Below are 14,899 nucleotides of genomic sequence, written 5' to 3' on the forward strand. Positions count from 1 at the left end.
AGTTAGGATGTAACACAGGCTTGAGATCCCCGGACGTGATTGGCTATGAGTACATAGGGACTACCTTCTTGGGTGGGATCTCCAGCCACAGCGGGAATCCTAAACACTCTGAAATCTCTTCAGGAACAGGAAGTGTCTCTGACTCTGATTGGCTGTGCCTGTGATCTCATGGACCCAATATAAACCCAGTGAAGGAGGAGCCCGACCCTTTTCACCTGGAGCTCTGCCATAAGCCTGTATTACATCCTAACTGTGCTTGCCTGGCCTCTCTACTGAACCCTTACAACATATGAAATAAACTACAATCTCTTTGAGATAGTAATCACAGTATTAGACCAAAATGAAAATGAAGCATCAGTTCAAAAGAATAATTGGAGGTAACAATAGATAGTCCATGTGCCCCTATTAATTAATTTGCTAATAGCTATTTCTTATTTAGAGATCTTTAACTCACATTCTTCTTAGCTGTGTAAAGTAGAATAAACAATACTCCAGATTTTTTTTTAACAAGTAAACACTGAGAATTTTTTTCTTAATTATGAAAAAAGCACATACTTTAGGACTTGGATCTTCTTTTCCATCTTCCATGGTTGACACTTGACTGTAGCTATAACTTGTCTTTTTTCATCTAACTCTGTCTTCATTCGCTCCAATTCCTCTTCATCAATTTCATCATCTTCATCTCTTTAAGGGAGGAAGAACACATAAGGTTAACAGACAGATAATTGAAACTTGGTTTTAATTACCAACATAAAAAAGACTGATATTATCGTTGCAACAACAAAATCTCCCATTGAATTTGGGGTCATGTTTTCCTGACCTATGTCTTGCTACTGGATTCAGATGACCCTAGAGGAGAGAGTGAGCCTTATATCCTTGACTTAGAAAATTGAATATAGTATGGTAATCACCAAATTCTATCATTTGTATTTGCAGCTTTCTCCTAAAATTTCAAAAAAAAACTACACTTAAGTGATGCTTGTTTTTGTTTTATTTTGTTTTTAATAGTCTATTTTTAATATTCTGAAACAGTTTTTTCTTAAATAGGCTAGAACCAGATCTTTAGGAATAAATGGGACATATGAAGTTTTGTGGAGGCTTCCTTTTATCTCTTATCCCTTATCCATCCTGGCCATCTCTATTTTCATTTTCTATTCAAACTATAATTGCCAAAAAAAGATAATGAGATAAAAGTGGCATTATTTTCAAAATTTCAATTGGTCTTGTCTTAAGAAAGGAGAAAAAGTATAATAAAGTTATTTTGTGGGATAATGGATTTAAAGGTATCAAGGACCTTAAAAATTAGTCCAATCTCTTCATTTTACAAGTGAGGATACTACATCTAGAAAGATAAAGTGATTTATCAAAGGCAATATAGGTAATTTTATGATTGTAAATAGTAGAGAAAGTATTTGAATCTTGGTCCTCTGACTTCAAATTCATTGCCTCTTTTTTTTTTTTTTTTTAAAGTACTACTGTTACTCCTTCTAAGGCTCAATTGGTAATTCAAATATATTTAATGAGCAGTAAAACACATATATTGAATTTGTGTGTGTGAGTGTGTGTATTTTTGTATTTGAATTAACATGGGAGATTTCTTAATTATTGAGTAGCTGTAGTTTACTTTATCCTCTGTACTTATATTTATCTGCTTAAAAAAAGCCTATGGACCATTAAGAAAACAAAATGTGAAAACATAATGGTATATTTTCAAGTTAGCAGTGGACTAATATTGTCTCTCTTTCTGCCTCTCTCTCTCTTGCTTCTCTCTGTTTCCTTCTCTGTCTCTGTGTGTGTCTCATTGTTTCTGTCTGTCTCTGTATCTGTCTCTAGCACTTTCTCTAACCTCTCTTTCTGCTCTCTCCTTTTTCTCTGTTCCTTCACATTAATCTCCTTCACCTAAACAACAAAAATAAAATGAGACAAAGGACAAAAATCTATTTTCATAAGGCCACTTGTCAGCCTTGTTCTCAGCAGTAGGTTCTCAAATTGGGCATCATGGCATCCCAAATCACCAACAAAGGAAACACAAAAATGCCACATCTGTCGGAGCTACCAATGAGCTCAAAGTATTTCATAGTTTCTATGTTTGATCATGCTATATTACTTTCTTCATGTTTTAAAATGAGTTTCTGATTTTCAGGAAATTGAGTTTCCAGATATCTGGAAATCATTGAGACCCAGAATTTCAGGGACAGAAGTTTATAGTCCCTTCAGAATTCGCACTGTTAGGATACTCTTCAAGGATGACTTTTGGAATCCAGTTTAGGAGTAGCTGAAATAAGGGTTCACCTAATAGTCACACCATATCTGGACCTGTACTTGGTAACCAGTTAGGAATTGTGCTCTCTCCAGAAACCAAGCCAGTGTTGGGATATGTCTGTACCTTAGGGTCTTCTCTTAGTTTTGATTTTTTTTTTTTTTTTTTTTTTTGAGCAGGCAAACTAGGGCATCTTTTGCCTCATTTCTTACCTAGCTTTAATCACTGGGTGATTGTTAACTAAGACAAACCGAGACATGGAAAATACCTTAGCTTAAAAAGACCAAAATCTCCCATTGAATTTGGGGTCATATTTTCCTGACCTATGTCTTGCTACTGGATTCAGATGACCCTGACAGAGAGAGTGAGGCTCAGTTCTACTTCCATCCAATTCACTTGCAAGTCAAGACATCTTCCTCCTAATATCATTGGCCCTCTTTAAGAACAAAGCACAAACAACAACAAGTTATTGACAAACAACACGACAACAATGCCTATCAACATCACTTTTGATTCCTTACTATTCTAAAACATTTATATTTTGCTGATCAGTAAACTTGTGTCAAGTAAAAATTGGAGTTTAATAAAAAAAAAAAAAAAGACATTATATTATATCAAAAAAAAGAGAGAAATGAAATGTTCATTTGTTCTATAATGCTTGGTCCAATTAAGCATGTGGGAAAAAGCTCTGGATGTTAAATTAGAGAACCATAATGTAAACCAGACTCTACCCTCTACCAAATACTATGTGACTCATTAAATTATTGAACTTCTTATCTCTAAAATATTTAGCTCTAAATCTATGATTTTATGATATTACTCACTCCTGACTCTTGATTATTATTTAGCAATATTACTGTTGAAAAGTGATCTTTTATATAATCCTTTATAGTATGATAGGGGAGTCATGGTTAGGTTTGAGGTCCTGTGAAAAAGATCAGGGATTTGAATGAACTACAAGTTTATTATGAAGCAATAATGTGATATAGAAATTTTCTAAAAAAAATGTTAATGCTAATTGTACTTGAGAGAGCCTGTTGCTCAGAACAAAGAAGCTGGTGCTTCCATTATACATTGTCTTAGTTGGCTGCATCTGAAACACTGTTTTCAGTTGTATGCACCTTATTTTAGGAAAAAATGTAGACATACTGAGAAAAGGATGGACCAGATGGTGAAAAGACTAGAGAATATGTTAAATAAATATCAGAGGAAAGAGCTGGGAGCATGCTCCTTAGCTTTGAAGCTATTTGAAGAATTTGAAGGGCTGTCATTGGAGGAGGTATAATTAATTCATTCTGCTTGGTCCCCAGAGTCAGAACTAGGAACAAAGGAATAAAATGTAAGGTCCAACCTCTAATATAAGCTTATTGAGGGCATTTTATGTTCTCAGTGCCTAACTCATATTAAGTTCTTTTTGATAATAGCTTTTTATTTTCAAAAACATAAAGATAGTTTTCAACATTCACCCTTGTAAAACCTTGTGCTCCAAATTTTTCTCCCTTCCTTCCCTCATCCCCTCCTCTAGAAAGCAAATAATCCAATATAGGTTAAACATATGCAGTTCTTTCATATTTATCATGCTGCACAAGAAAAATCAAATCAAAAAGGGAAAAAAGTGAGAAAAAAATCCAAGCAAACAATAACAATAAAAGTGAAGATACTGTGTTGTAGTCCACATTCAGTCCCCATAGTCCTCTTTCTGGATACAGATGGCTCTCTTCATCACAAGTCTATTGAAATTGGCCTGAATCACCTCATTGCTGAAAAGAGCCAAGTCCATTACAGTTGATCATCACATAGTCTGATCGTTGTGTTCATCCTTTCACATTTACTTCTTAACAGATGGTTATTGATAGATTAATGGATAGATTGTGTCTGAAGAGAGGAAAAATTTGTGCTGAATATAAAAAAAACTTTTTAAGTTTTTAAGCTATCCAATAAAGCTATCCAAAGCCATCCAAATTAAACTGTCCAAAAGTAGAATCCACTTCACTCTTTCTTTGAAGGTCTACTCATTATTGAATATGTTATAAAAGTATTCTTGGATCAATACATATAATAATAAATAGTATCTGAGGCTCTTTCCATCTCCTAGATGAATAAATAAATAGACAAATGAAAAAAAGATTCATTAAGTAATTACTATTTGCTAAAATTCTGACCTTAGGCTAATAGCCTATGGCAATATGTTAATATTTTAATTATCAACATTCAGACTGAAAACAATCTACTTTACCCTGATGATTCAGATAACAATATGTATTATGAATTGTCTTCTTTTGTAACTATTATTTAATATATATTGCAAAAAATATGGTAGATACTATAGTGAACAAAGAATAAAATCATGATGATTTGGTAATAACATCTAGATGGGAAAATTTCAAGACAAGGTTTTTTTTTGTTTGTTTGTTTTTTTTTTACTTTAAAAAGCAACATTTTCCCAGCTGTCTTTGAAAAAAATTAGTTTACTGAAATAGTCAAAATACTGAAAATATTTTTTATGTGATTCAGACTATCTAATTTAAAGAAATTATTTGAGTCATTTTGAACCTCAATTCAAGCCCCACTTCTAATATATTAGCTGTCTGGTCCAGGTCAACTAAGACACCATCTCTTTCAGTTTCCATATTTATAAAATGGAGAAACTGATAGCATCTACTCCAAATGAAGTATGAAAATCAATTGATATAAAAAGTGTATGAAGCATTCTGGAAACTTTTAAGTGTGACAGAAATGTTATCTATTCTAACTATTATTATTATTTGGAGATATTTTTCAGCTGTTGGTTAGATGAAAAAATCATCTTAGGTTGAACTTCTCACAGCTCTGAACACATACCTAAAGTTGGGTCAGGAAAAACCAGTGATATTATTAGATGCATTCTAAACTATATTACAAGGCACTGTTCTTTGTCTCCAAAGATGTCAGCTTTACAAGCTTTGATCTTTAGTAACTTTCAAATATTTTCTTAGTGCTTGGGAAATTCACATGGGTATGGTTTTGGTCTTTGAATAAGGACCCCCTAGTTAATTAACTGAAATGAATATGTCCTCATTTGTTTACTAATCCTCTTCAAAGCATGGGTGCTTATTGTTTTGTTTTCCTATTTAAAAAATGCAAGTTTTTAGTGTTTGGGAGAGAAGATGGACTCTTAATTAGAGAACAGAGTTATTGCTTATCACAAGTCTATTACTCTTATAAGACAAAAATATTAACAAGGCAGCAGAATAGCTTCTTCCAGAGATGTCTCCGTTTGTCTGGACAAAGGATTTATTTAGTTACATTTGTTATTTCACAAAATAACTTTTTAAGAAAGTCCTGTAGTTCCCGGAACTAGATAGCAAAAAAACCAATCAACCAACCAAACCAAACAAAACAAAACCAAAAAAATACAACTCAAGAAGGAGAAGTAAGGGTCTTAAGTCTTGGGCTCTGCAGAGTAGTGTAAGGCCCACTTGGGGAATATTTCCCCTATAAACCTCAATACACATATACCGTTATCCCTTCTACATTGCAGCTGTCCTTATCATTGTTTCTCACATGCAGAAGGATCTGAAGTTGGAGAAGGGTGTACCTGAGCCAGTCTTCTGGGGGAGGAGGGTTATCCTGGGAGAAATGGGAACTTCCATTCAAATTCACATTCTTTGTGTCCTTCTCCATTTTAATCTTTATCTGTCTGTCTCTCTAACTTTCCCTCTCTCTGATTCTCTCTGTATCTCTATTACTGTGTGTGTCTCTCTCTGTGAGTCTATGTTACTTGGTGTGTGTCTTTCTCTATATCTCTATCTCTGTGTCTCTCTTTGTATTTCTCTCTGTGAGACTCTTTCTTTTTCTTTCTATTTCTCACTATTCCTATTTATTTTTCTGGCTATCTCTAAAAGGCTAAGAAAACTAGACAGTATCAGTTAGCCTTACATGAAAATATTTCATGTAACCTTCTGAAGTTCATTAAGCAGGGAATCCAAATCATTAAATATATTCTTATGACTCCTATACTATTTATATCTCTGGTAATGAAGAATACTCTAATAAAGTGTGTTGGAATGCATCTTTCCCATTAAAAGAAGCAAGATAATAAAAGTATATTTTTATTATGGAAGAATTGGACCTCTGATGTCATTTGTAATATGGAACTCCTGGGAAAGGAATAAGATACAGAGTGAAAGGAAAGGAAAATTGAAGGATAAACTCTTGGCTATTTAACTGGCCTTATACCTATCTAATGCCTGGCTTTCTACATCTAAAATAAAAAATTAGCTCCTCCCCAAGAAATGTTTCCCCTACAAACCTCAATACACACATCCCTTCTACATTGCAACTTTCCTTATCACTATTTCAATATAGTGTGGCTCATCATAAGAAATTAAATGGGAATATTGAGGGAGTTTTGTGGAAACTGCAGATGATACACAAAGGTCATCAGACAACATAGAGCCCAGGAAAAACTCAACCAAAATTTTACAATAAGGTTCTATAAACACCCTATAAAAGAAAAAAGAAACATTTAGATTTCTCCCCTGGTATGAAGGGAAAGCCAAAACATTTCATTCAGATTTTTAATTCTGCAGGGATGTGTAGTCCCTAGCTCCCACAATGTGCAATCTCTACATGCACTCCAGTACCCCCTTGGCACTTCAAAAGAGAAGTCTTTCTCATATGGCTTTTCATTCCAGAAACTAGAACCAAGTTATTATTTTTATATCTTAATCAATCAACAAGTATCTTTAAAATATCACGATGACAGAAACTGTGTGGGGGTTGGGAATACAAAGATAAAAATGAAAAAAGCTCTACTCTCAAAGAGAATATATTCTACTAGAAGAAGATAACAAGTATGTGTATAAGTATACACAAAATAAATACAAGATGATTTTGTTAGGGAAAACTGGAAAATTAGAAAAATTTCATATTGGAAGTGGTCACTGAGCTGAGTCAAGAAGCAGACATAAGAAAGAAGGCTATTCCAAGCCTAAAGAATAGCCTGTGTATAGGCACAGTTAGGAAATATGATTCCCCGTAGGGTCTAGTGTAGTCCTCTACACAGCAAAAGGCTTAATAACAGTTGGATTGTTTCGATAAAAACCATCAAGTGATATAAGTAATAAATTAAATAAATAGTTCTGCTTTATGTCTTCAGTGTGTATAGTCAGGACCTACTATCCTTGTATGAATGACTTTACAAAATGAATATAACTGGCCATGGCGGTATATCAACATAACTCCTGCTGTTGACACTGGACATTGCTTGACTTCAGGAGCTCTGAGCTATAGTAGGAGAAAAAACCAATTTGCCAACTTCACTAAATCTGGCACAAATATAGTAGAACTCTAAGAGCAGAAGGCCACCAGGTTGCCTAAGGTTGATATGACCGGGGTCAGAAAAAATAGAACAGTTTTAAAGTTATGGTTAAAATTAAAGTCTGAAGTTAAAAGTTAAAATCAGAAATGGGATCTAGTGATGAGTGATTATTGCACTGCCAATGTGGACAAGATAGGGAGACTCTATCTTAAAAAACAAAACCATACAAAAAACTGAGCATTATACCATGCAGAGATAAAAAGATTTTTGACTTATCCCCTAGGATTTTATACTCTAAAATGGACAAAGGAATGAATTAATGAATAATTTACAAGTAATTATATAGATTAATAAGTTTGAGTGATTTGGATCTGAGGAAATGAGCTAATGGACAGAAATATTGTATCTTCATTTTAATCCCACTCTAAATGGTGATTGATGCCTTTAAAATAGATTTGATCAAACTTAAAAATCATGAGTTCCTCCTTTGCTGCCTTGGAGATATAACATAAACCAAAATACCCACCATTTCTACAAGTAACTTTGGCTACCACCTTGTGTACCCACATGTGGCAAATACTAATAACATCTTCTGGCTATGTCTTTATCTTAATATTAGTTACTAATTAAATAACTGGGCAAATTAACTTACGCTCCTCTCTTCATTTTCCTCCTCCTCTCTTTTTCCCTTGCTTTTCTGGTTTCTTCATCCTCAGGTTCAGGTGGTGGGTCATCCTCATTGATAACATCTCTGTTGCGTTTTCTCTGTGGTCTCATGCTCTTTCTTCGTGGCAACTTTTCTTCCTTCTCCTCTTCATCTACATGGAATATTTTATAATTCAGTGAGAAAATCCACAATTACAATCAACATTCCTATATGATAATCAGGATCAATTTTCTCATGAGTTGATTATGTAGTAATTCTCTATACAGCCTAAGAAATCATTGTCCTAATTATTTTATAGCTCCTTTAAAACAAACAAAAACACACAAAGCAGGATGAGGTAGTAGAAAGAAATAAAAAGTTATCCTCAGAATGAGAAGGGTGTGAATTAAAGTCCTGCCTCTGACATATATATTCACTGTGAATATATAATGATTAAGTCATTAAAACTCTCAGTGGCCTTTGACTACTCTCTAAAATTTTATATTTAAGAGTTTCAAAACAGATGCCTGTCTACAGGTGCCTGGGAGTTTCTGCAATGAAATTTCTAGATGTCAATAAAATTACAAGTTGTATTGTTTAAAAGAAAAATAATCATAGTGATTTCAGGTGGAAAAAATCTTTTTAGATAATGTTGTCCAACTCTTGCACACAATGCTTCACAAATTCAAGTTTTGCATGAATAATTTGGTTCAAATTTGAACTTTTATGATGCCGCCATACTCCAGTAATTCTTAAAAATGAATGAATTTTTAAAAATCATTTATTAGATATTTATTATTTGCCCAGTGCTATTAATTAGAAAAATAACTTAGGGTTAAATAATACATTGTGAATACATTCTACTTCTAAATCATCCCTTCAAATAAAGTCATTTTAAGTTGCAATGGATTCTAAGCATTACCATTACAGTGTTAAAAAGGCAAAAGTGTCTACTTTATGTCCCACTAAAGGGAACAAGAAGGTCGAGAAACAGTTTACAAGGTCAAATTTGAGGATAATTGTCATCTCTTTTCCATTCCTAAATTAACCTGCTTTATTTATTGCTTCAAACATTGCTAAATTTATTTTTCATATGCCCTCAGGCTATTACTAAAACACAAAGAAACAACAAGGAAAATAATAAGCAGGAAACAATTCCATAATTTTTTTTTTGTTACCAACAGCTATCAGTAATTGCCATGTATGATCATTACTTTCCTTTTCCATTTTAAATTTAGTAGGCTTCAACAAAATGAAGATCCAAATACATAAAATTATTTTATTTAAAATACTAAATTCTTTTATGCAAAATTTTTAAATGTATTCACTAACTTAAAAAAAGATAATTTTTTTTATTTCCATAATTCCTATTCCCCCGCCTTCTCTCCTTTTTTCTCTTTCTTTCTTCCTACTTTTTCCTTCCTTCTTTGTTTTTTCTTCTTTTATTCATTCTTCCTTCCCTTGCTTTCTTCCTTCTCTTCATATTTCTTCCAAAATTTGAGTTATCATTTGAAAATGTACTTTATCTGTATGTTGAGATTACATGAATAACACGACTAACCAATTTTTATGATCTTCACACCCTCTCAAACTTTTTCAAAATTGAAATTACATGCAAGAGATTAAGCCATTTCAGTTATCCAAGATACCAAGAATTAAAATGAAGTAGTAGTTCAATGAGCTAATAATAGAAATGGCTAATAATGTTACCTCTAACAGCTCACTTAACACTCAGCATTCCTTCCTCTACCACCCAGCACCACATAACAAGGTTGTACAAATGGAATAAGGAATTCAATTCGATCCCTTTCCTTCCCACTAGAATTTTAGAAAATCTGAAGGCTGAAGTTTGCTCAATCTGAAATAGCAATGGAATGATGCTCTGTTACCACAGAGAACTCAAAAACAGAATTTAACAGGGACAGGACCTGTGTGGTTGTGTGCCTTAAGGAAAAAAATCCAATATCCAGCTGTGGCCACTTGTTTCTCCACAGAGATCATTTTGGACCAGAGACTGAGCCTGTAAATAGAAATTTCTCAGTTTGGCAGGAGGCTGAAAAGGCTTTGAGGGCTAGCTGTAATCAAATAGGAGTCAGAAAGTGAGTGATGAGGGACTTTAAAGGAGGAAGAGAAAAAGTGTATAATTTGTCAAATACTTTCAGTGATTTGGTCTAGTTAAAAAATCCTGCCCAATTCCTCATACAAATTTTGTTAGTCAAATTAGTTACCAAAGTGTAAGGAGCACAATTGAATCTTCATTATAAGGAGAGCAACTCTTAGAACTAGTTAGCATTTTGACATTTATGGTACAAAGGTTTTTCTTAAACTCTTCTGAAACTTTCAGAGGCCTGCTTTATGTGAACAACATAGTTTCACATAAAAATGGAAAATCAGCTACAATTTATTAAATGCTAATGTGTTTACAATGCATATTGTTGCTGTTCTTGGTTTTTACTGTGTCCTATTAAATAAGCAGCTCTGATTTGACAGGTCACTACATTCATAAATTTTGAGGCCCTGGCCTGCTTCCATGAAACTAGCTTCTATCCATGGTGGCCCCTGGAAAATGAGGATTACTACAAAATTATATTTGGGGAGATACATAATCACAGTAAACCATTCATTAGTTGCAACTCCATGAAGACATACAGTAGACAATTTCTAAATGTCCTCTACTTGAACCCTTCTTTAGATATAATTGTTTCTTTTGGCTCTGATAAAATCAAAGACTTTTCCTATACAATGAGCCTTTTTTAATTCCAACCCAAGTATAAATTCAAAAAGAGAAAGAAAGAGATAGAGAGACAATCTTTTTCATGTTACTTCAGTGAAGGCAGAGTCTCCAAAGAAATAGCAATCTAGCATATAATAACATATAATAACTGTGTCTACATAAAGTCAAAACAACAGATCTATTCAAACAAAATTGTCAATTAAATATAAAAGAATCCATAGAGACAGTGTTTTGAGTGAACTAACTGGTCAATTCAGACAAAATGGCCAGTCTTGTAACATTATGACACCTCAGCCTTAAATCTAATCTCTGAATCCATGATGGCTATCCATCTGGAAGTGAGGTCAGCAGAGAAACATATTTCCTTTCTTCTGCCAATCTCCTTCAATAATGGACTATGATGCAGACTATGGAAAATGTGAATCTCCAGACTGAATAAATTCAGAGACAGAGATTAACAATAGTTTTCATCTGCCTCCCATGAAACCATCAAAAATTCTGACAATGGGCATCTATAGTTTAATAGTTGTAAGCCAAAAATAATCTTCCTCATTATTATTTGGAATTTAACAATTGTCTGCAAATATTAATCTATCGCTGCTTACCTGAGCTCTCTTCAGTGTCATCATCTTCTTCTTCTTCTTCTTCCACTTCTATTTGCACTATAAAAAATATAAAGAATAAAGAGTTGAAGTTTCAAACAACAAATATTTTTTTAAATTTTTCTTAAGAACTTAAATATCAAAAAATGAACTTTTTTATATGTGTAACAGAATAAGTAACGATAACATGATTGCATATAAAATTGAACTTCCATTTTATACTACTTTTGGGGTATTTTTAAGGACAAAATAAATTGAACACATTACTTCAAGACTGCCTTGCTTTTTATCTGTGGTTCCTTCTATGAATCTTTTTTAAAGGAAATCTTTCAATGGATTTCTCTCTGTGTGTGTCTGTCTATCTGTCCATCTATTGCTAATTCAAACTCCATTAATGTCACATATTTATAAAAGAGGGGAAGAAAATTGAATGGAGAAAGAAAGGAGGTTACTTATTGTTAGGACATAAAAACCTCAAAATCAAATGCATAAAGGCAAAAATAGTAAATGCATTTTTTTCAGCTTATGATGCAATAAAAATCACATTGCAATACAAGGCAGAGAAAATAGACCAAAAATTAATTGGAAACTAAATAATCTCATCCTAAAGAATGAATGGATGAAACAGCAAATCATAGACACAATCAATAATTTCATCCAAGAGAATGACAATAATGAGACAACATATCAAAATTTGTGGGATACAGCCAAAGCAGTAATAAGGGGAAATTTTATTTCTCTAAATGCTTACTTACATAAAATATAGAAAGAGAAAATCAAGAAATTGGGCTTGCAACTAAAAAAGCTAGAAAAAAAACAAATTAAAAACCTCCAATCATATACAAACTTGAAATTCTAAAAAGAAAAGTAGAGATTAATAAAATTGCAAGTAAAAAAAAAAAAAGTATTGAATTAAAAAAAAACCCTGAAAGTTGATTTTATGAAAAAACCCACAAAATAGACAAACCTTTAGTTAATATGATTAGAAAAAGGGAAGAAGAAAATCAAATTGTTAGTCTCAAAAATGAAAAGGGAGAACTTTTCATTAACAAAGAGGAAATTAGACCAATAATCAGGAATTACTTTGCCCAACTTTATGCTAATACATTTGACAACCTAAGTGAAATAGAGGAATACCTATAAAAACATAAATTTAACATAGTGCCATTTTAGAAAAAGAAATAGAACAATCTATTAATCAACTCTCTAAGAAAAAATCTCCAGGACCAGATGGATTTACATGTGAATTCTACCAAACATTTAAAGAACAATGAACTCCAATGCTATATAAATTATTTGAAAAAGTAGGGAATGAATGATTCCTACTAAATTCCTTTTATGACACAGACATGGTACTGATACCTAAACCAGGTAGGATGAAAACAGAGAAAGAAAATTATAGGCCAATCTCCCTAATGAATATTGATGATAAAATCTTAAAATAATTAATGAAATTAATGAAAAAAAAATTTGGTTTAGATCAGTGGAATAAGTTAGGTTCACAGGACAAAATAGTCAATGATTATAGTAATCTAATGTTTGATAAACCCAAATGGTTTTGATGACACTGCTTTATAATATAGTTTAAGATCTGGCCAACTTCATTTGATATATTTTTTTTTCATTAATTCCCTTGAAATTCTTGACCTTTTGTTCTTCCATATGCATTTTGTTGTAATTTTTTCTATGTCATTAAAATAGTTTCTTAGGAGTTTGATTGTTATAGCACTGAATAAATAGATTAGTTTAGGTAGTATTGTCATCTTTCCAATTGTTTAGATCTGATTTTATTTTTGTGGAAAGTGTTTTGTAGTTTTGCTCATATAGTTCTTGACATTCCCTTGGCAGATGAATTCCCAAATACTATCAACAGTTATTTTAAATGGAATTTCTCTTTGTATCTCTTGCTGCTGGATTTTGTTAGTTATATATAAGAATGCTGATAATTTATGTGGATTTATTTTGTGTACTGAAACTTTGGTAAAGTTGTGGATTATTTCTAATAGTTTTTTAATTGATTCTCTATAAGATCAAAATGGGTCCATGATTTAGGCATAAAGAATGAGATAATAAATAGATTAGAGGAACAGAGAATAGTCTACCTCTCAGACCTGTGGAGGAGAAAAGAATTTATGACCAGAGGAGAACTAGAGATCATTATCGATCAGAAAATAGAAGATTTTGATTATATAAAACTAAAAAGTTTCTGTACAAACAATACTAATGCAAACAAGATTAGAAGGGAAGTAACAAATAGGGAAAATATTTTTAAAGTTAAAGATTTTTACAAAGGTCTCATTTCCAAAATATATAGAGAACTGACCCTAATTTATAAGAAATCAAACCATTCTCCAATTGATAAATGGCCAAAGGATATGAACAGACAATTCTCAAATGATGAAATTGAAACTATAGCCACTCATATGAAAGAGTGTTCCAAATCACTACTGATCAGAGAAATGCAAATTAAGACAACTCTGAGATACCACTACACACCTGTCAGATTGGCTAAGATGACAGGAACAAATAATGAATACAAGGGATAATATTATAAAAAAAAATTACTCATGCATATATACTGTGAAAAAAATTATAAATAAAAAAATGGAAAAAAAAATTATTCAGCCAAGCTTGTTTTTCATAAAACCTAATCAAGGGCAGAGATAATCTTAAAGGTAATTATTGCTGCTGTGGCTGCAGTCTTCTGTAGAAAGCAAATAGAATGTAACTTCCTCTGTAATTATCTCCAATTTAGCCTTTATGTATCTTGTTTGTATATAGCAGTTTTCATGTTGTCTCTATGAGACTATAAGCTTCTGGAAAGCAGTAACTGTTTTGCCTCTCTTTGTATCTCCCAGCACATAGTAGTAATTTAATAACTATTTTTTGACTTGATTCCTTGACTACAGGGACTTTTTCTTTTTTTGTTTCCCTAACTCTGACAAAAATACCTTAAGATACCCTGAACTCTTGCAGGTTGTTTGACTTTTCACAAGGTTTAGCTGAAATCAATCATCAATCATCAACCTTACTTTTTTTTTTTTTTTTTTTTTTTGTTGTTGTTGTTGTTGTTGTTGTTGTTGTTGAGAACCACCAGATCTTTCTGTCTATCTTTATGTCCTTCAAACTCACTATTTACAAATGTAGTCTAATGAAACTTAGACCTTGCCTTCCACCCCATCTTTAGATGGGTTTAAGTTTTTAATTAATTTTAATTGAGATTTAAATGCTTCTTTACTGCTTTGATAGTAGGTTTCCTTTTATGTGTTGTCTCCCCTAAGCAACTTGGAAGTAGGGAATGTCTTACTATTTTCTAATTACATCCAACACACCATTTAGCAAATTGTAAACTTAG

The 14,899-nt window shown here is 32.5% G+C and overlaps 1 protein-coding gene across 1 annotated transcript in view; it reads right to left on the reverse strand.

Moving 5' to 3' along the window:
* Nucleotides 1-14,899, reverse strand: part of TMC1 (transmembrane channel like 1) — a 182,458-nt gene that overhangs the window by 147,105 nt on the left and 20,454 nt on the right. The window contains exons 2-4 of the mRNA XM_074280993.1: nucleotides 11,548-11,604; nucleotides 8,215-8,380; nucleotides 556-684 (exon numbers count right to left, since the gene is read on the reverse strand). Coding sequence (XP_074137094.1) covers nucleotides 556-684; nucleotides 8,215-8,380; nucleotides 11,548-11,604 — 352 coding nt within the window. The remainder of the gene's footprint in view (nucleotides 1-555; nucleotides 685-8,214; nucleotides 8,381-11,547; nucleotides 11,605-14,899) is intronic.

Source organism: Sminthopsis crassicaudata, chromosome 1 (assembly GCF_048593235.1).
Source record: "Sminthopsis crassicaudata isolate SCR6 chromosome 1, ASM4859323v1, whole genome shotgun sequence".
Taxonomy (NCBI): domain Eukaryota; kingdom Metazoa; phylum Chordata; class Mammalia; order Dasyuromorphia; family Dasyuridae; genus Sminthopsis; species Sminthopsis crassicaudata.